The sequence below is a fragment of the Chrysemys picta genome, chromosome 15 (assembly GCF_011386835.1).
Source record: "Chrysemys picta bellii isolate R12L10 chromosome 15, ASM1138683v2, whole genome shotgun sequence".
Classification (NCBI taxonomy): Eukaryota; Metazoa; Chordata; order Testudines; family Emydidae; genus Chrysemys; species Chrysemys picta.
The window spans coordinates 2,413,125-2,440,273 of NC_088805.1; the positions used below are offsets into that span (position 1 = coordinate 2,413,125).

General features: G+C 48.5%; 1 protein-coding gene across 2 annotated transcripts in view; it reads left to right on the forward strand.

Moving 5' to 3' along the window:
* The first annotated feature begins 8,610 nt into the window (after positions 1–8,610).
* The window catches only part of RASL10A (RAS like family 10 member A), a 30,412-nt gene continuing 11,873 nt past the window's right edge, over positions 8,611–27,149 (forward strand). For both annotated transcript variants that reach the window (XM_065568182.1, XM_065568181.1), the window contains exon 1: positions 8,611–15,760. In XM_065568182.1, coding sequence (XP_065424254.1) covers positions 15,545–15,760 — 216 coding nt within the window. In that variant the 5' untranslated portion in view covers positions 8,611–15,544. The remainder of the gene's footprint in view (positions 15,761–27,149) is intronic.

Genomic DNA, 27,149 nt, shown 5'->3' on the forward strand with positions numbered 1-27,149 from the left:
CACTTCATCGGATGCATGTAGTGGAAAATACAGTAGGAAGAGAGATATATATATATATATATATATATATATATATATATATATATATATATATATATATATATATATACACACACACACACAGAGAACATGAAACAATGGGTGTTACCATACACACTATAAGGAGAGTGATCAGTTAAGGTGAGCTTTTATCAGCAGGAGAGAAAAAGAACTGTTTGTAGTGGTAATGAAAATGGCCCATTTCCAGCAATTGATGAGGAACTGTAGTAATATTGCGACTCACTAGCAACCACACACCACAGAACAAAAACACTAACCCAGGAACCTATCCCTGCAACAAAGCCCATTGCCAACTCTGTCCACATATCTATTCAGGGGATACCATCATAGGGCCTAATCACATCAGCCACACCATCAGAGGCTCGTTCATCTGCACATCTACCAATGTGATGTGTGCCAGCGGTGCCCCTCTGTCATGGACATTGGCCAAACTGGACAGTCTCTACGCAAAAGAATAAATGGACACAAATCAGATGTCAAGAATTCTAACATTCAAAAACCAGTTGGAGAACACTTCAATCTCCCTGGCCACTCAATTACAGACCTAAAAGTCGCAATATTACAACAAAATAACTTCAAAAACAGACTCCAAGGAGAGACTGCCGAATTGGAATTAATTTGCAAATTGGACACCATTAAATTAGGCCTGAATAAAGACTGGGAGTGGATGGGCCATTACCCAAAGTAAAACTATTTCCCCATCCTTATTTTTCCCCCCTACAGTTCCTTATATCTCCTTGTCAATTGCTGGAAATGGGCCATTTTCATTACCACTACAAACAGTTCTTTTTCTCTCCTGCTGATAAAAGCTCACCTTAACTGATCACTCTCCTTATAGTGTGTATGGTAACACCCATTGGTTCATGTTCTCTGTGTGTATATATATATCTTCCTACTGTATTTTCCACTACATGCATCCGATGAAGTGGGCTGTGGCCCACGAAAGCTTATGCTCAAATAAATTTGTTAGTCTCTAAGGTGCCACGAGTACTCCTGTTCTCTCTAGTGAAGAATTCATTTCTGGCTGCCCTGGTTTGCAATTTGGACCCTGCGTTTCCTTTAAGCTGTTTGGGGGTGGAGTCCTCACAGTAGACTGCAACCAAACTTCTAATTCCCATCTCTCCCCCTCCCCCCCTTTTTCCCCCTTCAGTTTATTTTCTGATGCTTCATTCCAAAAATACACTCCACTGACCAACTCTTGTTTATAGCATGCTTCCTCCTCCACTTTCTGCTGTCATATGCTATAGATTTCTGCCATCTGTTCTAGTACTCTGCAAATCTACCAATCCCACTTGAACATAGAATATATCAGGTTTGGAAGGGACCTCAGGAGGTCATCTAGTCCAACCCCCTGCTCAAAGCAGGAACCCCCTGTCAGCATCTCCTTATGGAGAAATCCTGTAGAATTTAACAGGGACAAAACTATCTATAGATGGAAATGACTGTAAATAACAAATCAACATACAGCATTTGGGCATGATCCCAAAGCTCACTGAAGTCATAAAAAGATTTCCCATTGGCTCTGGGTCACCTTATCACTAGTCTTCCATTCCTGGGTTTTGAACCAGCCTATACAATCCTATAGGAGCCATAGTGTGACCTAATGAATAGACAACTGGACTGGGCCTCGAGCCCTGGGATCTAGTCCCTTCACAGCTCTGTGCCTCAGTTTCTCCATCTGTAAAGGGGAGATAATGACACTGACTTCCATTGTAAAGCGCTTTGAGATCTACTGATGAAAGTGCTAGGTAAGAGGGTAGGTATTATTGCACTAGAAGAGTTCTGCTGCACCTATCATCGCCAAGGGCCCACTATGTATTCTGAAGCCAACCTGACCTAAATTTTGTGAGAGTGGTGTGACGGACAAGAAATATTTGCAGCAGCTTCTGATAATTTTTGAATAGTTCTTGTTAAATTAAATATAAAAATGAATGCTATAGTCCTGACAGCACCTCTTCTCATTTAGTTTGCTATTAAATACAATTAATTTGCCCCTAAATCCGTTCTGCGTTAAAAATGCAGAGTTGTGTTGTAGATGTTGCCAGGGAAAAGCAGGAGGTCTTGGCCATTGGCTGGAGGACAGCTGGAGCTCTTGGTTTGGATGGTTTGGAACTGGGCTAAGCTCATAAGCTGGACATTAACATGATCAGCAGTAAAATACTTTTAAAAATTTGATGCTGGAACTTACATCATTAAGTTTGAGTCAATGAGTCATTGACATGAATGGAGCCATTCACATCCCTTGCAGAGGTATTGTTTCAGGCTCTCTGCAGCCTCTGACAGATGTCGCTGCGTCAAACCACTCTCTTCAGTTTCAGAATGTTTCCTCTGCAATCATAAGGGCTAGAAAGTTTTATTTTGAAATTAAAATTTAGTTTCTGGAGCGCAGCTCTGCAGGAAGGGGTGGATTTTATGGCAGGTTCCAGGGTTATGAAATGGAGTCCACAGGCCTTAGTTATAAGCTGTAGAACCTAACCCCTTCCTCAGTTATTGCTAAAAGCAGAGGAGCTCCATTGACTTCAAGTGATACCAATTTACACTCCACCTCAAGGTCTGGCCTGATATCTCCATCCAGGTTTTCATCTCAAGCTTATCCTCATGATATCTGAGCTTCATCCAACTCCCTCTGTGTCAGGAGCTCTTCCTGCTCTTGAAAATACTCACAGGCCTCTAGTTGTCAGAATGGCTTTGCCATTGAGCTTATTCCCTCCCAGCCATGGCTCATTCCTTGTATGCAGAACTGAAACATACAGTTTAGGCTGCGATCGAGCTGCTCATACCTGTGGCGAGAGGCGGGAAGTGGCACATGGCATGATGGGTGCATTCCTCAGGCAAGCTCTCCAGCTCAGTGATGTTCCTGCTTCTTGGATTTCTCAAGGTGGCAGACAGGAGCGTGCGGCATTGTATTGGCCTTACTCAGATCCAGTAGATTAATGTAAAGCTCTCAGGTCCCAGTTAGACATTGACTACACTAAGGATCTAGTTGTGTTACTGCTCATAGCTGCAACAGTATAAACACCTCGTGGAGATGGGCAAAGCTGATGCAGAAAGTAGTGGGTGTGTTTCCTGCTTGAAACCCAGTGCATTGCTACCATGCTTGGCTTCCCCTCACTGTGCTAGGGGTTTGCATTGGGGATGATCCCCAATGCAGACAATGTCCCCATTTGATCCCAAGAGCAGAGAGTTGTCTGGAACCTGCTTTCCCCTAGCCCTGTGATCCTTCAAGACCCTCGTGTGTGAAGGATTTGCAGAACTGGGCCTTTAGTGTTGATCATTCTGTGGCCACCTGTCCATCAGGAACTAACCTGGCATCTCCCTGTACACTCATTTCACTCAGGCCCCCAAATAACCACAAGCTAGTTCTCCAGCCTCCTCACTTTCTGCAGGTGAGGCGTTCCTCTTCCGGCTGCTGTTCCCAGCCATGCAGCTTTGCAACAACCCAGACCTGACGTCTGCCAGACAACCAGGGCAGGGGGCTTCCTTTGCGTGGAACAATCTCGCTCAGTGCTGCTCGGGTGCCTCTGTGCATGAAACATGCACAGCTGGTTATTCCTGAGAAATGCATTTTAATGAAGGGGTTTCATTACCTCCCTCTGTGTTCTTGATGGAGGCTCTTAGATTTCAGAGTCCTGCCCTAACTCCAAGAGCAGGCTGTCGGAGAGTGCTTGCTATTCAGGAGCAAAGCCACCTGCATTCCTGGGTGATAATTAACAGGTAGAGGGGGGGAATTAACTATTCAGAGGTTTTTTAATTTTGAAATGATCCATGAATCACTGTTTTTGCAGACTACTCTCTAGTTTGCTTCTCTTGCCCCACTCTGACCCTTTGTCGTGTAAAGACTCAGGGATCTTTCAGTAAAGGATCGGTAAAGGCCATGGAATGGTTTAGTTCTCTATTTTATATGATTAATTTTTGAGTGGTTCCCTGGGCCTTCTGGCAGCTTGCTGCAGTCCACAAACGCTGCTTTCAGTGCTCTGTGGGGCTGGGTTAGTACTGCCTGCATGCTGGCCAGAGGGAGAGCTGTGGCTCTTTAGTGGATCTCTGTTGTTGAATCTTTAAATATGCGTCTTGATTCTTCTCCCCAGAGAGTTTGCTACATACTCTGCAGCAAATGATTCCCACGGAGAGGGGATGTGAAATATTCATGCATTTAAAGTGCACATTCAAAGCTTCGTCTGTATTGTACTCGTATGCTATAATGTCAGCTGTTCCGTGGCTGCTTTTCCTAAGGCAAAAAGCTGACCTGCTCCAATACTCTCCACCCCCACTGGTGGTGTCAGGTGAGATGATTCCTAGGGGGTACTTCTCATCAATAGATCTGTCTCACAAAGGACGATGTAAGGGCCAGCAGCCTCATTATACTCCCCGGCAACCATGACACACAGACTTGCTCAGAGTCACCTGATAGCTCAGAGGCAGGAATTGAGCCCAAATCTGATTCCCAAGCTAGTTACCTTCCTTCTGGACCACGCTGTCTTTGTCAGATCTGTGAAGACTGCGTGGTGAGTGAGCCTGCCTATCTCATTTCCCTGTGTGCGGAGGGACGGCTCTTTAAAATGGCTTTGTAACAGGATTTCTCACTGCTTATTTCAGATCTTTCTGATTGTGTTAGCCTCATGGGAGAGCCATCTCTCATAGATTCATAGATTCTAGGACTGGAAGGGACCTCAAGAGGCCATCGAGTCCAGTCCCCTACCCTCATGGCAGGACCAAATACTGTCTAGACCATCCCTGATAGACATTTATCTAACCTACTCTTAAATATCTCCAGAGATGGAGATTCCACAACCTCCCTAGGCAATTTATTCCAGTGTTTAACCACCCTGACAGTTAGGAACTTTTTCCTAATGTCCAACCTAGACCTCCCTTGCTGCAGTTTAAGCCCATTGCTGTTTCTTCTATCCTTAGAGGCTAAGGTGAACAAGTTTTCTCCCTCCTCCTTATGACACCCTTTTAGATACCTGAAAACTGCTATCATGTCCCCTCTCAGTCTTCTCTTTTTCAAACTAAACAAACCCAATTCTTTCAGCCTTCCTTCATAGGTCATGTTCTCAAGACCTTTAATCATTCTTATTGCTCTTCTCTGGACCCTCTCCAATTTCTCCACATCTTTCTTGAAATGCGGTGCCCAGAACTGGACACAATACTCCAGTTGAGGCCTAACAGAATAGAGCGGAAGAATGACTTCTCGTGTCTTGCTCACAACACACCTGTTAATACATCCCAGAATCACGTTTGCTTTTTTTGCTACAGCATCACACTGTTGACTCATATTTAGCTTGTGGTCCACTATAACCCCTAGATCCCTTTCTGTCGTACTCCTTCCTAGACAGTCTCTTCCCATTCTGTATGTGTGAAACTGATTTTTCCTTCCTAAGTGGAGCACTTTGCATTTGTCTTTGTTAAACTTCATCCTGTTTACCTCAGACCATTTCTCCAATTTGTCCAGATCATTTTGAATTATGACCCTGTCCTCCAAAGCAGTTGCAATCCCTCCCAGTTTGGTATCATCCGCAAACTTAATAAGCGTACTTTCTATGCCAATATCTAAGTTGTTAATGAAGTTATTGAACAGAGCCGGTCCCAAAACAGACCCCTGCGGAACCCCACTCGTTATGCCTTTCCAGCAGGATTGGGAACCATTAATAGCAACTCTGAGTACGGTTATCCAGCCAGTTATGCACCCACCTTATAGTAGCCCCATCTAAATTGTATTTGCCTAGTTTATCGATAAGAATATCATGCAAGACCGTATCAAATGCCTTACTAAAGTCTAGGTATACCACATCCACAGCTTCTCCCTTATCCACAAGGCTCGTTATCCTATCAAAGAAAGCTATCTGATTGGTTTGACACGATTTGTTCTTTACAAATCCATGCTGGCTATTCCCTATCACCTTACCACCTTCCAAGTGTTTGCAGAGGATTTCCTTAATTACTTGCTCCATTATCTTCCCTGGCACAGAAGTTAAACTAACTGGTCTGTAGTTTCCTGGGTTGTTTTTATTTCCCTTTTTATAGATGGGCAGTATATTTGTCCTTTTCCAGTCTTCTGGAATCTCTCCCGTCTGCCATGATTTTCCAAAGATAATAGCTAGAGGCTCAGATACCTCCTCTATTAGCTCCTTGAGTATTCTAGGATGCATTTCATTGGGCCCTGGTGACTTGCAGGCATCTAATTTTTCTAAGTGATTTTTAACTTGTTATATTTTTTATTTTATCTGCTAAACCTACCCCCTTCCCATTAGCATTCACTGTTAGGCATTCCTTCAGACTTTTCGGTGAAGACCGAAACAAAGAAGTAATTAAGCATCTCTGCCATTTCCAAGTTTCCTATTACTGTTTCTCCCTCTTCACTGAGCAGTGGGCCTACCCTGTCTTTGGTCTTCCTCTTGCTTCTAATGTATTGATAAAGTCTTCTTGTTTCCCTTTATTCCTGTAGCTAGTTTGAGCTCATTTTGTGCCTTTGCCTTTCTAATCTTGCCCCTGCATTCCTGTGTTGTTTGCCTATATTCATCCTTTGTAATCTGTCCTAGTTTCCATTTTTTATGACTCCTTTTTATTTTTTAGATCATGCAAGATCTCATGGTTAAGCCAAGGTGGTCTTTTGCCACACTTTCTATCTTTCCTACCCAGTGGAATAGCTTGCTTTTGGGCCCTTAATAGTGTCCCTTTGAAAAACTGCCAACTCTCCTCAGTTGTTTTTCCCCTCAGTCTTGATTCCCATGGGACCTTACCTATCAGCTCTCTGAGCTTACCAAAATCCTCCTTCCTGAAATCCATTGTCTCTATTTTGCTGTTCTCCCTTCTACCTGTCCTTAGAATTGCAAACTCTATGATTTCATGATCACTTTCATTCAAGCTGCCTTCTACTTTCAAATTCTCAATGAGTTCCTCCCTATTTGTTAAAATCAAGTCTAGAACAGCTTCCCCCCAGTAGCTTTTTCAACCTTCTGAAATAAAAAGTTGTCTGCAATGCAGTCCAAGAATTTGTTGGATAGTCTGTGCCCCGCTGTGTTATTTTCCCAACATATATTTGGATAGTTGAAGTCCTCCATCACCACCAAATCTTGGGCTTTGGATGATCTTGTTAGCCCTCCTGAGACCAAACAACCAAGTGCAGGCAGTGGGGGAATGACTCCAGCAATTCCAGCTCATAGATGGTGCAGGATTTAGAAGCCTGGCCTCGCCAGGTAATTTAAATGAACTGACCAGCTATAGCTGCAGTCTCCAGGGGGAAATAACCCATAAATACTCTGGTACCAGAGTCTGAGCACATTTATGTGAGGTAGTTAAATCCTCTCACAGGGCCTTATCCCCATCTAAATTGACTGGCTCATGGATTCCAAAGAAGGTACAAAGCTGTGCAGTAGCTTTATCTACCCTCCGTGCAATCTGAGATGGATTGCATTCTTCCTTGGCAAGTAGTGGCAGAGAGGATATGAAGACTATTGTCCAGGGAGCTAATCCTGCAGTCCTTGCGCATCCAAATCTGGGTGAGTTCTCAGTACATGAGGTGAAAGGGACCAAGCCCTAGGCTAACATTTTACAAAAGCAATCAGGTTTCATTTACAAAGGTGACCTAGGATCAGCTTGTCAAAGGTCTTTAGGCACTTTTGTAGGTCCCACTGAGTGCCTAACTACGCATGCAAATCTGGCTAGTCTACACTCCCAGGCTCTCCTGGCTAGGCCCCCTACCCAAGGTGCAGCTTGTACTGCCAGCAGGAGTTTTTGCTGGTGTAAGCGGCATCGACGTGGAGGGTTTTGCCAGCCCAGCTAGGTCAGCGGGGGGAGGAGGTTCCACACAACAGTTTGTACTGTAAAGCTGGCCTTGGACTCGTAAGTCAGACACTTCTGAAAACGTTCCCCTCGGTACTAGACCCACGCAGCAGAATGTAACATGGCTGTCACTTGGCCCACGTGTCTCCTGCCCTGGAGAATAGCTGCCTAACTTAGTTTGCCAGAAAACACCTGCCGGTAACTCAAGAAAAATGGTGAGACCCTGCTGTGTTAGAAACCTCATCACATCTCCATTCATGTCATCTCTGCAGCCCTTCCCTTAGTTGTCTGTAGTGTGTGTCTAAAACCAGAGCTCACTCCTTCAGCCTTCCATGCACCTCTGTATTTCCCTGTAAAACCTTCATCTCTGTGTATCACATTTTACACCAGGGATGGAGCCAGGCCATCACCCTGTATTTGAGAAATCAGGGGGCTTCATAAGTGCTATATGGCTGCTAAAGGATCCAGCTTAGATCAGAGCTCTGTTGGGCTGAACGCTGGACAGAACCATAAGGTATTGTCTACACTTCCAGCAGCACGTAATCCCCAGCTCCAGGAGACAAGCTAGCACATTACAGATAGTGTAGCCATGGCAACGGGAGGGACTAGCTGCCACACAGACATGCCTGGGGTCAGGGCCGGCTCCAGGCACCAGCCGAGCAAGCTGGTGCTTGGGGCGGCAGATTGAACGAGGCGGCATTCCGCCCAATCCTAGGGCAGCACGGCCGCTTTTTTTTTTTTTTTTTTTTGCTCCTGTAGGGGGCGGCGGCGCGGAGGACGGGAGCGTCCTGCAGCAAGCTCGGCAGGGCAGCCCGCGTCCTTCCCTCCAGCCGACCGGAGCGGCGCGGCGCCCTCCCGGCAGGCAGCAGGCACCGTGCGGGGGGAGGGGGCCGTGTGGCAGCGGGGCGCTGCAGCCTTGGCCGACCCCCTTCTCTCTCTCTCTCTCTCTCTCTCTCCTGCCCGCTAGCTGGTCCCCCTGCACCCGTGCTCCGGTGCACAGATCACTGGGTTTTTTTGGGGTGGGGGGGGAGAGGAGGTTTTTTTTGCTTTGCGATTCTGGCCGCCCTGTGTGTGGGGTTTTTTTTTTTTTGGTTTGTTTGTTTTTGTTTTTTTTACTTGGGGTGGCCAAAAAGCCAGAGCTGGCCCTGCCTGGGGTCTTGGCCTGGATCATACCGGGGGAGACCAGCCACTCCTCCTGCTGGGCTATGATCCTTGTAGCACGCTGGCTTGCTCACGGCTAATTCGAGTGCGTCTCCTCAAGCTGGAAATCTCAGCCCCAGCTTGAAGCAGACACATACTCGGGGCGACGGGCCCTGTGCAGTCAATAGAAACAAGCCAGATAACAGGGACGAGAAAGTGAAAAACTGAGCCAGGTAGGAATTGCCACACTGCCTCAGATCTATGGTCTGTGCTTACGAGTTTGTAATTCCAAGCTCACCCCTAGAACCTTTTTTAAACACAATATAGCATTTGCTACCGTCCAATCCTCTGCTCCAGGAGCTGTTTTTAATGAGGGACCTTAGACACTTCGTAGTTGAGCTCTTTCAGAAGTCTTGGATGGTCCAGCAGACGTGCTTTTTAATGTATCAGTCTGTTCCAGCCCTTCTTTTTCTGATGCCTCATTCTCGAGAGTAAGTCATATTTATTACCCGAAAAGAGTAAGTCCAGGTTAGGAATCTCCCCAGCTTTATCGGGGGGTGAAGACTGATGCAAACAGATCATAGCTTCTCAGCAATGTCTTTGTCTTCTAATTGCTCCCTTTAAGCCCGGTGATCCAGCAGACCACTGATTCTTTTGCAGGTTTCCTCTCTGATACTTTATATCATCTGTTTGTGTTTATACCTTAGCTACTTGCTCTTGGAATTCCATTTTAGCCCCAGACCCTATGGAATCCTTTAGGTACAGCGCTGCTCCCCCACCTCTTTGATCTGTCTGTCTGGGATAGCTCTAGCCAGACATCAGTCTTCCACTGATTTTTGTCATCCAACCATGTTTTTGTATCATCTGTCATAGTAAGGCCCTTGGCCAGTGAGACATTTTAGCTCATCAAGTTTTTTCTTTTAAGCCTCTCATTTTTATATAGACATTTACAGTATTTATTTTGGGCAGGAGCCCGTATGAGTGGAACTGTATTTAACATCTTAATCTGACACCCAGCGCACGAAAGAGAAGCTTTCTCTGTTCTTTTCCAGTCTGCTCTACATCAGTTGTTTTGCATCCTACCTTTTGCTAGATACAGAGTTACTATTGTATTATCAACATCTGAACCGCGGGTGCCAGTCGCCCCACCCCTAGGGGTGCTGAGGAGGTGCCGTTTCCTTGCCCTCCCCTGGAACCAATCCCAATTCCTCATCCTAATCCAGGTGTGGCTGGCCCAGTCAGTGAGGTAGGACAGGAGGGCCCTGTTCCCCCATTAGCCTCCTCGTCTTCCTCCCTGGATGAGGCGGTTGCAGGCACCTTTGTCTCGGGACCACCCCCCATAGACAGCCACGCCCAACAGGACCTCCTTCGCAGGGTGGCGCAAATATGGGCTTGCAGGCCGCGGAGGTGGTGGAGTCGGAGGATCTAATAGTCGACATCCTGGCCCCAGAAGATCCATCGAGGATGGCTCCACCCCTCATCAAGCCAATGCTAAGACCATTTGGCAGACCCCGGCCTCCATGCCTCCCACCGCAAAGGGTGTAGAGAGGAACTATTTCATCCCATCTAAGGGGTACGAATACCTCTTCCTGCACCTGCAGCCTTGCTCGTTGGCGGTGACTGCAGTAAACGAGGAGAGGCAGGGACAACAAGCCCCAGTGCCTAAGTCCAAGGATGCCAAGCACCTGGATTTATTTGGGTGCAAATTATTCTACAGTGGGGTTGCAGCTCAAGATTGCCAACCAGTAGACAATTCTGAGTAGGTGCAGCTTCAACTCCTGGAACTCGATGCTCAAGTTTAAGGAGCTGGTGCCAACTGCGTCCAGGGAGGAGTTTGGAGCGATAGTGGAGGAGGGCAAGGCAGTGTCATGGACCTCTTTACAGGCCTCACTGGACGCTGTGGACTCTGCAGTGCGCACCTTGTCCTCTGGTATCGCCATGAGGCCTAGCTCACGGCTGCAGGTCTCGGGACTCCTGCCTGAGGTTCAACAGACCATGCAGGACCTGCCTTTTGATGGGGCAGACCTGTTTGTGGAGCAGACTGACTCTCCACTGCATAGCCTAAAGGACTCAATGACTACCATGAAATCCTTAGGTATGCACACCCCGGCAACCCAATGCAAACATTTCCAGCTGTAGCAGCAGCAGCACTCCTATTCTCCGTGGCCAAGGCAGGACTTTTATAGGAGTGGTAGACGAAAGCCTTCCAAGCCCCCATACAGGCACAGACAGGGCCCAACTAAACCATGGTTGGGTTCCAAGGTGGCCTTTTGAAAGGGCGCCTGAGGATGGCGCACTAGCCTGACTTCCAGATCCTTCCCCCTCTTTTTTTGAATCGTCTGTCCCACTTCTACCATGCTTGGTCCCAAATAACTTCATACCACTGGGTCCTCCGTATGGTGGAAGTGGGATATTCTCTCCACTCTGCTCCTACCGTCCCTTCTACCCCCCTTCCCTATTCCTCTTTAGGGACCCTTCTCACGAGCAACTCCTTACCCAGGAGGTGCAGGCGCTCTTCACCCTGGGAGCAGTGGAGGAGGTTCCTCAGGAGCGAAGAGGCAAGGGCTTCTATGCCTGAGACTTCCTAATCCCCAAGGCCAAGGCGGGGGTCTCAGATCCATTCTAGAGCTGTGAGGACTCAAGTTCATAGTCTCCCTGGGCACCATTATTCCCTCCGTGGATCCGGCAGCCTGGTACGCTACCCTCAACATGAAAGACACTTACATCCATATAGCGATTCCACCTGTACACCAGCAATTCCTCCACTTCATGGTCCACCCACAAGCATTACCAATTCACTTTCCTTCCATCTGGCCTCAACAGCCCCCCCCCCCCCCCCAGTGTTCACCAAGTGCATGTCGGTTGTGGCTGCTTTCCTCCATCGGAGGCATGTGCAGGTATCCCCATCTCAGGGGCCGCACCAGGGGGCAGGTGGAGTCTCAAAGCCGATTAGTCAGATCCACATTCGAGTGACTGGGTCTCCTCCTCAACTTGAGGAAGTCGACCTTGGAACCACCCCAAAGAATAGAATTCATCGGGGCGGTGTTAGACTCAGTTCAGGCAAGAGCACTTTTGCCAGAGCCCTGCTTCTAAGCCATCACGGACGTCATTCAAGGCCTCCAGCAATACCCAACTACTCCAACAAGGAGATGCCTGAGTTTCCTCAGCCCTGTGGCTGCCTGCACTTCCATGACCCAGCACGCCAGACTGAGAAGGAACGGAGGAGGCGCCGGGTCGGCAAGATCATATATTGAGTGCTATGAAGGTGCCACTATAGGGGGCTCCACAGCCGACCTGATGGGTCCTGCCAGGGGAAAACTTTCCGACAACTGTGCATGCAGCGCACGCACACACCTAATTGGAATGGATAGAGCAACACCTCTCAAAGAACAGGTGTTTTGTATTCATTTAGTTAAATAGGATTATCTTTAACAACTACCTCGGCTCCTGTTTGGGCTTGATGCTTGGGGAGGTTCACTGAAAGACTGGCATTGCTTTTTATAGTCCCCGTAATTAAATCATTTCATAAGGCAGAGGCTGAAGCTAATGAGCACTCTTTACAAATTGCATTTACACTACTTCAGCATACAGAGTGTGTCGGGATCTGTCATGAGTTCTGATGGAACAGCTGTTGCAAACTGCAAACTATTAGCATTCTAATGAAGCTCTCAAAAGAATAGATACAGTTCAGCTTTCTCAAACACGGATGTTTCTTAAACGGGGCTCTTCTTTCAACTATAGCCTCAAAAGCCACTGCTTCCACTAAGGTCAGATCTAGTTTTTTAAATGCTTGGGCCTCTCACTGCAGTTTGTCCTCTCTCACTCTAGGCTGTGAGCCTGCTGCAGTTTCCACACAGCAATCCTTGACTATTTCAGCTGCATTAAGTTAAGCAAGTGTTTGTGACACTAGGCCTATAGTTTGTAAGTGGGTGGGCAGGGGCCATACTCAAATTTCAGACCAGGATGCTTAAAGTCACGTTCCTCAATCTCGTGTTAGGCCCCTAAATCAATGGCCTGATTTTCAAAGGGGCTGAACAGCCAGCACCTGACAGCCCTGGGCACTGCTGGGTGCTCAGCCCTGCTGCAGATCAGGATTTCCGCTGTAGGGAAGTGCCTACCTGGAACTTGACCTGCCCCCACTCGCCATCTCTGCTCAGCTCACTGGGACACTGGCTGGAGGGGCTCACCACTTCAGGGCAGAGTGTTAAGAACCAGGGCCCAAACTAGCTGTGTGAACTTAGATTTCACCAGCCAAGTACCCAGTGTGACCTCCTTGGAGACGCAGATAGTCCCCTGTGGGCTGCCTGGCCACCTAGCCAAGCCTGCCTTTGAGATAGATGGTGCCTTGCACCAAAGATCACAAGAGTCTGGTTACTCGCTGTCACTTACCCCAAGTCAAGTTCTTTCCCATCAAGCCTTTCTATTCCCTTCCCTCAGTGTTTGCCCAGGTGCAACGCTTGTTCCCCCAGCCTCCTCTTCATGAGTGGGGGGGGGGGGCTTTGGTGTTTCACAAGGGCTCATTTGGTTTCAATGGACTTCTTCTGTGTAGGATGATTACTTTACATTCATTAATGCTTCTTTCTGGGTGAGTTACACAACAACAGAGGTTTATGATGCAACTATTCACTGTGTCTTTAGACTGTGGGCTACAGTGGCTCTAAGTGAGATCAGTACATGCAGTGTACGCCAAGCATTTCATCACGTCTAAACCCATTCTTATCAACTTACCATCTATTTTAACAATCCCAGCACCCAGCTCTGCGTTTTCTGTGAGGCCTAGGGGCTTTGGGATGAGCTAGCAGCTGGCCTGCCCGGAGCCTTACCTTGAGCCCAAGGGGCCTATGCAGGTGCACACAGGTAAGCATGGGTATTGGCAGGAGCAGGGCTCCAACGGGTAGGCAGCCATGTCTGAACAATGTAACCTTGTCTTCTCAGCTCTGACTAGTCCCAGGGGCTGGGTTCAGCTGGGTATGTAATAGGCTCCCCTGCCGCGGTGATAGGCTGGGCCTGAGCCCTGGAGAGAGAAGAGGAGACCAGTGATGCTAGTAACATCATGTTATCAGCTTCCCCCTGGCCTGTCGCTTTGCCAAGTGCACCTTGGAAGCGGGGGTCTAATGGAAGGGGGGAGTCATATCCCTGCCCTGCTGCCCCCAGTCCCGCTGGGCTTGTCAACGCAGCCTGGGCTTTTCGCAAGTTTCCCTCCCTGCCTCAGCCTGCTTGGATCGCGAGACAGGCGCTGCGGGGTCGCAGCCTCGGTTGGCCTCTCTGAGGAGGGAGCCCTGCAGCCGCAGACGGGGTGGGTGGGGAGGCGAAGGCACCAGTGGGGCTGGGACTGAAGTCGCCCCAGCAGAGCTTTGCATCACAATTCAGGGGGTGCTTCGGCTTCCCTCCACTGGCCCAGCCCCGGCCCCTGGCGTTAGAGCACCGATCTCCAGCTGTCCCCGGCTCCTCGGATCCCTTCCCCCTCGCCGGGAACGGGCTCCCACCCCCAGCCCCCTTGTGCGTTTGGCCTCGGGCTGGAGCGCAGCGGGCGGCCGTATTCCGCAGCATGCCCCCGATCCGGGCAGCAGCGCTGGGAGGGAGCGAGCCACCGGCCTGGGGAGCTGCGCTACCGAGCCCAGGAAGGAGGCGGGCTGAGCGGGGCTGCAAGCAGAGGGCTCGGAGCTCGCTGCCAGGGCGCGCCGGAGAGCGGCTGAGCCCACGGCGCTGGAAGTGCCGAGCGCCCATGAGGACGCGCGTGTAATGCACTATGCCGAGCGCTGGCTTGGTGACATCCCTGTCCTGCGTCCGCGGCTCCGGGGGTCAGCCCGGCCTCGGGGGAGCTGGGCCTTCCCTGGCTGGGCTGATGCTCCTCTAAGGGGGTAGCCGACGGGCACATGCCCTGAGCAAACTCCAGGCCAGCAGGAGCGGCCAGGGGCATGCAGAGAGCGCCAGGATCGCTTTGCACCGCTGGGGTAGGAACTGCAAAACTACCGGTCCTGGGGCAGACGGCTGAGGGCCTCCTGCCCCGGACACATCCCCCAGCAGCGCCCGGGCGTTGTGGAATCGTTTTCCTGGGGTTTGCTGTTTTCCTTGGGGGGACTCCGATCTGCCAGGACCCCCGCGGGCGGCGTTGGGAGCTGACTGGGGAGTTACAGAGTCACTGCTCCTCCAGTGGGATCTACTGTGACACTGAGCGGAGACTTCCCCTTCCCCTCCTGGTCGGTGTCATTACACGCTGGGTCACTCGCTGCAGAGTGCAATGAGAGTCACTCCGATTTGCCGTTAGTTGCGTGCCCGAGCAGCGCGCCGACCTTTCCAGCTTGGCTTCGGTTCAGCCCCGAAGGGCCTTCTCCTGCCGGTAGCAAGTCAGAGCCGCGGGGCCTGGCGGATCAGCTGCTGGCACCGAACGGCCGCGGATGTCCGAGGAGCGGCCAGCCGGGCTCGGGCACTTGGGCAGAACTTTGGCTGCTGGCTGGCAGAGCCCTAAGCAGCCTGCAGGGAAGTCTAACCCCCACCCCTGCTGCAGCCGCACCTGGCTCCCTGGTCCGGGCGCGGGAGCTGGCCGAGGTACTGCCTGGGGATCATGGTGGAAACGTTGAAAGTGGCTGTTCTTGGAGCCCCAAAGGTGGGGAAAACCGCCATCATCCGCCAGTTCCTGTACAACGACTTCACAGACACATACAGCCCCACTGGGTCCCGTGACATCTACAGACCTTCGGTCATCTACAACGGGAACATGTACGACATGAAGATCATGGACGTCCCCTACTTAACTGCCTTCCCAGCAAACAGCTCTCAGGTAGGAGCCCTCTCCCACTCGGCCAGGCTGTGGGCATGTGACTGGGACTCCACGGGTCTGAGTTCTGCCTGTGCCCACAGGCAGGCGTTTGTTAGAGATGGAAACGCTCTACTAGGTCCCATCTGGCCCATCCCTCCCATGGTCTGGTGCACTGGTTTCCTGAAGCATTTTTCTAGTGCTTTGTCCAGTCTAGTTCCAAGTGTCTGGAGCAATAGGGTTTCCATCACTTCTTCTGTAGCTAAAAGGGAAGCGTAGGTTGGGAGTGGCGCGGAGAGCAACAGAGGCTGGTGGAATAGTGAATGCCCTTTGCCCTCTCCATCTAGACCCACCAGTGCATGTTCTGCAGCACCCAAGTGTATATGTTGCTTTACTGGAAAAAATTCCTTGCCCTATAGCGTTTGCAACCTAACATCTAAATAACAATAGACGAGAGGGATTCTTCAGAGTTGGGTACCCAGTCCACACTGGAAATCAATGGGAATTATGTGCCTAACACACTTAGGCATTTTTAAAAATCCCACCCAATATGTCTCTAGGAAAATAAATTGTAAGTAAATGTTCTTCTCAGGCTGGGTACTAGCACATTAAGCCAGCAGCCGCAGCTTCTCAGATCACCTTTCTTTTCATGTATTTAAAGTCACTCTTCTCCGTGTAATTCATACCATTCAACCAAATTCTTTCTCCTGCACTTCCTAGTTGTCCTGATGACCTTGTAATCAATCCCGCAGTGGAGTAGTCCTGGACAGTACTTTGTTCCACCCTACTTCAGCTTCAGAGACTAAAAGAGAACTGCAGTCCATGTGGAGTTAATGGGAAATGCTGTCATCCACGGAGTTTTTTAACATTACTGATTTAATCCAACGTTCACTATGTGTTTGGTTCCAAACAGTAGGGAAAGGTGGTTGTTCTGGGTATGAATGAACAAATCCTAAATTTGCATGCCAAACAGGGATGTGCTGAATGATTGCCGTATCAAATTCCTGTACCAAATGGGATGTACACACATGCAGGCATTCACCTACACACACACACTTGCATACATACTGCAAAGTCACATGTATTACTGTTCCTATCATTAACCCTTTGTTAGGTGGATCTGAAATTAACTCACTTTACAACTCCTCTTGCTTTGGAAAATCACATCCTAAGAGTTCAGCACACATTCTGGGCAGCATGTAAAGTTATTTGCCCATACACACACACTCCACAGTCCTACACACCTTTTAAGAGGACAGTGAGGATCATATCAGCAATTAGCATGCATAGAACAAGCAACCAGATAGCTTGATCCAATTTTCAAATACTTTGGGTGTGTTCAAGGCCCATTCTGGATGAGAAAAACTAGATGAGTGAAATCATAAAGCACAACTTTGATGACTACATTTATTCAGATTCGGGGCTAAAATGGTTCTGAAGACAGAATTAGCAGCGTGAAGAACCTTACAGAGTTCAGGTGTCAAAATCCCACCGGACAAATTGATCTATAGGATAACATTGGCTAGTTTATTGATCTATAGGACTAAATTGACCACACCATGTCTGATCTTGCAGAAAAAAGAAGGCAAATTACTCTGCAACCTAAGTACTTACGTTCTTCACCTTGACAAGCTTTCTGAATATGATGTCAAGTGTTTCATGGAGAGCCAGTCACATCTGATTCATCCGCCTTTTGGTGCACAGCTGCCATAGCAACTACTGCATGGCTCCATAACCACCTTCATATACGTCCAGGAGCCATAGATTATAGGACTGAGCTGCCCATTAATAATCTCTGAAGGTTTCCAGAATAACTAGTCACCATTGCTTGTGTAACTGCCCATCCCAGTAGGCATGATCTTGTAGGCCTCAAAGACCATAGCAATAAGTACAGTGTAATTGGCCCCACATTCATCACTACCTTCAGGCCTGTTTGAAAATCCTTCCTCCTGCCTTACCTGCCCTTTCAGACAAATTGACTGACTAACCATCTCACTAGTTAGCTGGCCATGTGTAAGTAATAATGTAGTTGAGGAATCAGCTATGTTGCCCATCCTCATATTAAGCAGTACCTGCCACCACAAACAGTTGATCCAAATGGATGGGTTTACTCATGGAGGAAGGCACTACTCAACAGGGAGGGCTGCAGTATCAGCCCCTTAGAGATTAGACATCAGGTTTCATCTCTGTTTTACAAACAGCACTCACTGAAAAGCAGCCACCCCTGGGGTGACGGGCAGTAATGGTGCCAAAGCAGGGACGTTTTCTGGGGCAAACCACTTTTCTTTTAAGCAAAGTTTCTTGAGTTCATTAACACACAAGCAGAGCAAAACTAACCTGGTTTTAAAGTCCGAAACAGCCCATGTGATAAGCTTCTGGCACTCTTGTTCTCTCTCTCAAAGATGAAGGGCTTCAGACACAGCCATGAAGACAATCTGCCATGCCAAGGGATATGCTCTTTCTATCTGTCTGCTCCACTTACTAATAGAGGACAGTTTTCCTAGCCTGTCAAGGCTGTATCTCCACTTTGAACTTTAGGGTACAAATGTAGGGGCCTGCATGAAAACTTCTAAGCTTAACTACCAGCTTAGCTCTGGTCCCGCTGCCACCATTCCCAATGGATTCCCTCCCTGGGAAGCCTTGAGAAACCTTTCACCAATTCCCTGGTGAATACAGATCCAACCCCCTTGGATCTAAAACAAGGAGAAATTAACCATTCCCCCTCCTTCCTCCCACCAACTCCTGGTGAATACAGATCCAACCCCCTTGGATCTAAAACAAGGAGAAATTAACCATTCCCCCTCCTTCCTCCCACCAACTCCTGGTGAATACAGATCCAACCCCCTTGGATCTAAAACAAGGAGAAATTAACCATTCCCCCTCCTTCCTCCCACCAACTCCTGGTGAATACAGATCCAACCCCCTTGGATCTAAAACAAGGAAAAATCAATCAGGTTCTTAAAAAGAAGGCTTTTAATTAAAGAAAAAGGTAAAAATCATCTTTGTAAAATCAGTATGGAAATTAACCTTACAGGGTAATCAAACTTAAAGAGCTCAGAGGACTCCCCTCTAGTCTTAGGTTCAAAGTACAGCAAACAAAGATAAACACTCTAGTAAAAGGTACATTTACAAGTTGAGAAAACAAAGGAAAACTAACACGCCTTGCCTGGCTGTTTACTTACAAGTTTGAAATAGGAGAGACTTGTTTAGAAAGATGTGGAGAACCTGGATTGATGTCTGGTCCTTCTCAGTCCCGAGAGTGAACACACTCCCAAACAAAGAACACAAACAAAAGCCTTCGCCCCCACCCCTCCAAAGATTTGAAAGTATCTTGTCCCCTTATTGGTCCTTTGGGTCAGGTGTCAGCCAGGTTACCTGAGCTTCTTAACCCTTTACAGGGACCAGGATTTTGGAGTCTCTGGCCAGGAGGGATTTTATAGTACTGTACACAGGACAGCTGTTACCCTTCCCTTTATAGTTATGACCTAGCCCATGAAATTTTTTGAGATTTCAAAAATGTCCCTGTTTCACATCAGAGCACGGACTTGAACTGGGGTCTCTTTATGATGATTGATTGATTGGCAATCCCTCTATTCGAGATGATCTCTATCATGGATTTACGTATGGGTCCTGAGATGACTTAAACCTGGGTCTCTTGCATCCCAAATAAATGCCCAAACCACTGGGGTTTTGGCTGTTGTGGAGAGGCTGTCTCTCAGAATATGTCTACACTACGAAATTAGGTCGAATTTATAGAAGCCGGTTTGATAGAAATTGATAGAAATCAGTTTTATACAGTTGATTGTGTGTGTCCCCACATAAAATGCTCTAAGTGCCTTAAATCGGCGGACCGCGTCCACAGTACCGAGGCTAGCGTCGACTTCCGGAGCGTTGCACTGTGGGTAGCTATCCCACAGTTCCCGCAGTCTCCGCCGCCCATTGGAATTCTGGGTTGAGATGCAAAAACAGTGTCGCGGGGGGGTTGGGCACATGTCGTCAGGCCCCTCCCCCTCCATCAGAGCAACGGCAGACAATCGATTTGCACCTTTTTGCCTGGGTTACCTGTGCAGACGACGTATCATGGCAAGCATGGAGCCCGCTTAGCTCAGCTCAGCTCACCGTCACCATATGTCATCTGGGTGCCAGCAGACATGGTACTGCATTGCTACACAGCAGCAGCTAATTGCCTTTTGGCAGTAGATGGTGTATTACAATTGGTATCCATCATCGTCGTACTCCTCAGTGAGTTTGATCAGAGGCACCTGGGCAGACATGTTTTGTCTCCTGGAGACTCAGTCCTGCCGGCAGTCCTATTGCACCGTCTTGACGATGATGGCTAGCAGTCGTAATGTAGCATTTTCTGCCAAGCACCCAGAAGATGCCGATGGCTCTCAGTCATGCTGCACCGTCTGCTGCCAGCCTAAGATGTAAAAGATAGATGGACCAGATTTGTTCTGTATTCATTTGCTTCCCCCTCCCTCTGTGAAATCAACGGCCTGCTAAACCCAGGGTTTTGAGTTCAATCTTTGGAGGGGCCATTCTGTGTGACAGTTGTTTGTGTTTCTCCCTGATGCACAGCCACCTTTGTTGATTTTAATTCCCTGTAAGCCATGTTGTCACTCACCCCTCCCTCGCTCCGTCAGACAATAGTTTCGCACCTTTTTTCAGCCCAGACGCCATAGCACTGGGATCATGGAGCCCGCTCAGATCACCGCGGCAATTATGAGCACTATGAACACCACACGCATTGTCCTGGAGTATATGCAGAGTCAGAACATGCCAAAGCAAAACCAGGCGAGGAGGCGATTGTAGCGCGGTGACGAGAGTGATGAAGAAATTGACATGGACATAGACCTCTCACTAAGTACGGGCCCCAGCAATGTGCAAATCATGGTGTTACTGGGGCAGTTTCATGCCGTGGAACGCCGATTCTGGGCCTGGGAAACAAGCACAGACTGGTGGGACCGCATCGTGTTGCAAGTGTGGGACGATTCCCGGTGGCTGCGAAACTTTCGCATGCATAAGGGCACTTTCATGGAACTTTGTGACTTGCTTTCCCCTGCCCTGAAGTGCCAGAATACCAGGATGAGAGCAGCCCTCACAGTTGAGAAGCAAGTGGCGATAGCCCTGTGGAAGCTTGCAAAGCCAGACAGCTACCGGTCAGTCGGGAATCAATTTGGAGTGGGCAAATCTACTGTGGGGGCTGCTGTGATCCAAGTTGCCAAGGCAATCAAAGACCTGCTGATATCAAGGGTAGTGACTCTGGGAAACGTGCAGGTCATAGTGGATGGCTTTGCTGCAATGGGATTCCCAAACTGTGGTGGGGCAATAGACGGAACCCATATCCCTATCTTGTCACCGAAGCACCAAGCCACCGAGTACATAAACTGCAAGGGGTACTTTTCAATGCTGCTGCAAGCCCTGGTGGATCACGGGGGATGTTTCACTAACATCAACGTGGGATGGCCGGGAAAGGTACATGATGCTCGCATCTTCAGGAACTCTGGTCTGTTTCAAAAGCTGGAGGAAGGGACTTTCTTCCCGGACCAGAAAATAACCATTGGGAATGTTGAAATGCCTATAGTTATCCTTGGGGACCCAGCCTACCCCTTAATGCCATGGCTCATGAAGCCGTACACAGGCAGCCAGGACCTGTTCAACTATAGGCTGAGCAAGTGCCGAATGGTGGTAGAATGTGCATTTGGACGTTTAAAAGTGCGCTGGCGAAGTTTACTGACTCGGATAGACCTCAGCGAAACCAATATTCCAATTGTTATTGCTGCTTGCTGTGCGCTCCACAATATCTGTGAGAGTAAGGGGGAGACATTTATGGCGGGGTGGGAGATTGAGGCAAATCGCCTGGCTGCTGATTACATGCAGCCAGACACCAGGGCGGTTAGAAGAGTACAGCAGGGCGCAGTGCGCATCAGAGAAGCTTTGAAAACCAGTTTTGTGACTGGCCAGGCTACGGTGTGAAATTTCTGTTTGTTTCTCCTTGATGAATCCTCCCCCCCCCCAGTTCACTCTACTTCCCTGTAAGCTAACCACCCTCCCCTCCCCCCTTCGAGCACCATTTGCAGAGGCAATAAAGTCATTGTTACTTCACATTCATGCATTCTTTATTAATTCATCACACAACTAGGGGGATAACTGCCAAGGTAGCCTGGGAGGGGTGGGGGAGGAGGGAAGTGCTGGGTGGAGTGAGGGAGGAGGGAAGGACAAGGACACACTGCAGTTTAAAACTTTAAAACTTTAAAACTTTAACTCTTATTGAAGGCCAGCCTTCTGATGCTTGGGCAATCATCTGGGGTGGAGTGGCTGGGTGGCCAGAGGCCCCCCCACCGCGTTCTTGGGCGTCTGGGTGAGGAGGCTATGGAACTTGGGGAGGAGGGCTGTTGGTTACACAGGGGCTGTAGCGGTGGTCTCTGCTCCTGCTGCCTTTCCTGCAGCTCAACCATACACTGGAGCATATCAGTTTGATGCTCAAGCAGCCGGAGCATCGACTCTTGCCTTCTGTCTGCAAGCTGACGCCCTATCCTCTTCAGCCCACCACTTGCTCTCTTCATCCCGCGATTCAGCCCACCACCTCTCCTCTCGTTCATATTGTGCTTTTCTGTAGTCTGACATTGACTGTCTCCACGCATTCTGCTGTGCTCTGTCAGCGTGGGAGGACATCTGAAGCTCCGAGAACATATCATCCCAAGTCCACCGTTTTCTCCTTCTAATCTTCACTAGCCTCTGTGAAGGAGAAACATTTGCAGCTGGTGGAGGACAAGGGAGAGGTGATTAAAAAAGACACATTTTAGAGAACAATGGATACACTCTTTCACGTTAAATTTTGCTGTTCACATTACACAGCACATGTGCTTTCGTTACAAGGTCACATTTTTCCTCTTATATTGAGGGCCTGCCGGTTTGGTGTGAGAGATCACTCACGCAGTGCCAGGCAACAGAATTCGGCTTGCAGGCAGCCATGGTAAGCCACAGTCTTTTGGCTTTTTCAACCTTCATAACATGTGGGAATGGTTTCAAACAGCAGCGCCCTCATTTCCCATACCAAGCACCCATTGGGTTGGCCATTTAAAATGGGTTTGCAATGTAAAAGGAAGGGCTGTGGTTTCCGGGTTAACATGCAGCACAAACCCAACTACCCCCCCCCCCACACACACACACACACAGTTCTCTGGGATGATCACTTCACCCCTCTCCCCCACCGCGTGGCTAACAGCGGGGAATATTTCTGTTCAGCCAAGCAGGAACGGGCACCTCTGAATGTCCCCTTAATAAAATCATCCCATTTCAACCAGGTGACCGTGAATGATATCACTCTCCTGAGGATAACAAAAAGAGATAAGGAATGGATATTGTCTGCATGCCAGCAAACACTGGGACCATACGCTGCCATGCTTTGTTATGCAATGATTCCAGACTCCGTGCTAATGGCCTGGCATGGTAAAGTGTCCTACCATGGTGGACGGGATAAGGCAGCCCTCCCCAGAAACCTTTTGCAAAGGCTTTGGGAGTACATCAAGGAGAGCTTTCTGGAGATGTCCCTGGAGGATTTCCACTCCATCCCCATACCTTAACAGACTTTTCCAGTAGCTGTACTGGCCGCGATTTCCAGGGCAAATTAATCATTAATCATTAAACACACTTGCTTTTAAACCATGTGTAATATTTACAAAGGTACACTCACCAGAGGTCCCTTGTGTGCCCTCAGGGTCTGGGAGCACGGCTTGGGTGAGTTCGGGGGTTACTGGTTCCAGGTCCAGGGTGATAAACATATCCTGGCTGTTGGGGAAACTGGTTTCTCCGCTTCCTTGCTGTGAGCTATCTTCATTGTCTTCATCATCATCTTCCTCATCCCCCAAACCTGCTTCCGTGTTGCGTGATTCTCCATTGATGGAGTCAAAGCACAGGGTTGGGGTAGTTGTGGCTGCACCCCCTAGCATGGCATGCAGCTCCGCATAGAAGCGGCATGTCTGCGGCTCTGCCCCGGACCTTCCGTTTGCCTCTCTGGCTTTGAGGTAGGCTTGCCTTAGCTCCTTAATTTTCACGCGGCACTGCTGTGCGTCCCTGTTATGGCCTCTGTCCTTCATGGCCTTTGAGACTTTTTCTAATATTTTGCCATTTTGTTTACTGCAACGGAGTTCAGCTAGCACTGATTCGTCTCCCCATATGGCGAGCAGATCCCGTACCTCCCGTTCGGTCCATGCTGGAGCTCTTTTGCGATCCTGGGACTCCATCACGGTTACCTGTGCTGATGAGCTCGGCGTGGTCACCTGTGCTCTCCACGCTGGGCAAAACAGGAAATGAAATTCAAAAGTTCGCGGGGCTTTTCCTGTCTACCTGGTCAGTGCATCTGAGTTGAGAGGGCTGTCCAGAGTGGTCACAATGAAGCACTGTGGGATAGCTCCCGGAGGCCAATAACGTTGAATTCCGTCCACACTACCCCAAATCCGACCCGGAAAGGCTGATTTCAGTGCTAATCCCCTCGTCGGAGGTAAAGAAACTGGTTTAAAGGGCCCTTTAAGTCGAAAAAAGGGCTTCGTCGTGTGGACGTGTCCAGGCTTAATTCAATTTAACGCTGCTAAATTCAACCTAAACTCGTAGTGTAGACCAGGCCTCAGTGTCTGCTGTTGGAGCTGTTCCACTTTGTAAAATAAATAAATATTCATTGGGCCTGAGAGAAAGAAAGAGACAGACTCTACAGCCTGGCTTGGAGGAGGAGGAACACGTGAGTGTCTAACCAACTGACTAGTCTCTCTCTCTCTCTGGTTTTGACCAGACATTCCATCCTGGACCTGAGAAACCTTCCTGATGAATGCTTCATCAAAACTGATACATTCCTATGGAAAGTCACAATTTTGACAGATCAGCATTTTCAAAGGAACAAAAACATTTAATCAAAAAAAGCCTGTCTCTAGTCCCTAAGCCTGACTAATTCCAGGGAGAGCCAAGAGAATGCAGAAAAATACTAGCCAGGTACATCGTCCCTTTCTATAAATGATCCTTTCTTGTTGAAATATTGGAAGGGCCAGTGACTGGTGTCTTAAATGAGGGTAGATTAGAGGCAGCATTTACACCTGCTTTAAAAGATCCTCTCTCAAAAACCAATTTGCACTGCTTTGCAGGCTAACAACATGATTCATCCTAGGGTACATAAGGAACTAGCTGGAGCATTCGCAGAACCTTCAGCAATGATCTCTGAGAGCTCATGGGGGATGGGGGAGGTCCCAGGGGAGTGGAGAAGGACAAACATAGTACCTATCTTTAAACAGGGGAACAAAGAAAACCTGGGGAATTATAGACCAGTCAGCCTAACTTGGATACCTGGAAAAATACGGGAATAGATTATGAAACAATCAATTTTAAGCACCTAGAAGATAAAAGGGTTATAAGGAATAGCCAGCCTGGATTTGTCAAGAACAATCATACCAAACCAACCTAACTCCCTTCTTTGACAGGGTTACTGGCCTAGTGACAGAGGGAAAGCACTAGATGTGCTAGATCATGATTTTAGTAATGCTTTTGACACAATCCCACATGACATTCTCATAAGCAAATGAGGGAAATGTGGTCTAGATGACATTACTATAAGGAGAGTGCACAAGTGGTTGAAAGATCTTAGAGTAGTTATCAATGGTTCACTGTCAGACTGGGAGGGTGTATCTAGTGGGGTCCCACAGGGTCAGTCCTGGATCCGGCATGATTCAATATCTTCATTAATGACTTGGACAGTGGAGCGCATGCTCATAAAATATGTGGATGACACTAAATTGGGAGGGGTTGTGAGCACTTTGGAGGTCAGGATTAGAATGCAAAATGACCTGGACAAATTAGAGAACCAGTCTGAAATCAACCAGATGAAATTCCATAAAGACAAGTGCAAAGTGCTTCACTTAGGAAGGAAAAATTAAATGCACAGCTACAAAATGAAGAATAACTGGCTACGCAGCAGTACTGCCCAGAAGGATCGGGGGGTTAGAGTGGATCACAAATTGATTGTGAGTCCCCGGTGTGATGCAGTTGTGAAAAAGGCGAATATCATTCTGGGCTGTATTAATAAGAATGTCGTATGTAAGACCTGGGAAGTAATTGTCCTGCTCTCCTTGGCGCTGGTGAGGCCTCAGCTGTAGTACTGTGTCCAATTCTGGGCACCGCTCCTTAGGAAAGATGTGGAGAAATTGGAGAGAGTCCAGAGGAGAGCAACAAAAATGACAAAAGGTTTAGAAAACATGAGCTGTGAGGAAAGGTTAAAAAATTGGGCATGTTCAGTCTTGAGAAAAGAAGACTGGGGGGGGGGGGGGGAACCTGATAACAGTCCTCAAACATGGGAGGGTGATCAATCATTTTCCATGTCCACTGAAGATAGCACAAGAAGTAATGGTCTTAATATGCAACAAGGGAGATTTTAGGACACTATCAGGAAAACGTTCTAACTCTAAGGGTAGCTAAGCTCTGGAAAGGGCGTCCAAGGGAGGTTGTGGAATCCCCACCATGGGAAGTTTAAGGACAGGCTGGACAAACACCTGTCAGGGATGGGCTAGGTTGACTTGGGCCTACCTAAGCACAGGGGCTGCACTTGATGACTTCTCGAGGTCCCTTCCAGCCCGACATTTCTGTGATTCTATGCCACATGCTTGATTTTAGTCCACCAAGTCTTGCATCTTGGCTGATGGTTCAATAATGTAATGGTTTGTTTGGCCCCATCTAGGCCTTGGTGTTGATGTTCTCGTCAGAGGGTTGTGGGTGAAATTCACTTCCCCATAGATGCAGTGTTGTTTCTGACTCTCTAACAGCAGCCCTTTGATCTGCTCATGGATGACTCTGCAGCACCAAGGGGTCAGATCTTCAGGTCTTTTAGACTAGAGAACGGGATCCAGGGAGAGAAAGCAAACTCCATGCCAAAGGGCTTTGCAGGGAGTGTGGGTTCTGGCAGATTGCTCTCCTCTCCTGGGCCCAGTGCAGAGTTTGTTGATAAGTTTTGACTCATAAAGAATGTTTTAAAACAACAGCCCTGTGAAGTAAACACTTGGTAGAGGTGAAAACACAACACAACACAACACAACACACACACACACCCCAGAACAGATTTTTCAAAAGCACAAAGGGCAGTTATGTGTTCAGTTCCCATTTGTGCTTTTGAAAATCTTCTCCAGAGAATACACCCGTGCACACAAACTACACACCTCTACACCTGCAAAGGCACACACTGACACACTTGTGTGTATTTGCATACGTACAGGGTTACCATTTGTCCGGATTCCCCCGGACATGTCTGGCTTTTTTCAGTTAAAAATAGCGTCCGGGGGGAATTTGTCAATGTCCGGATTTCCCCTCCCCCCCCTCCCCATGCAGAGCGTGCGCGGCGTACAGGGCAGGCGGCCGGATCGAGCCACGGCAGCCAGAG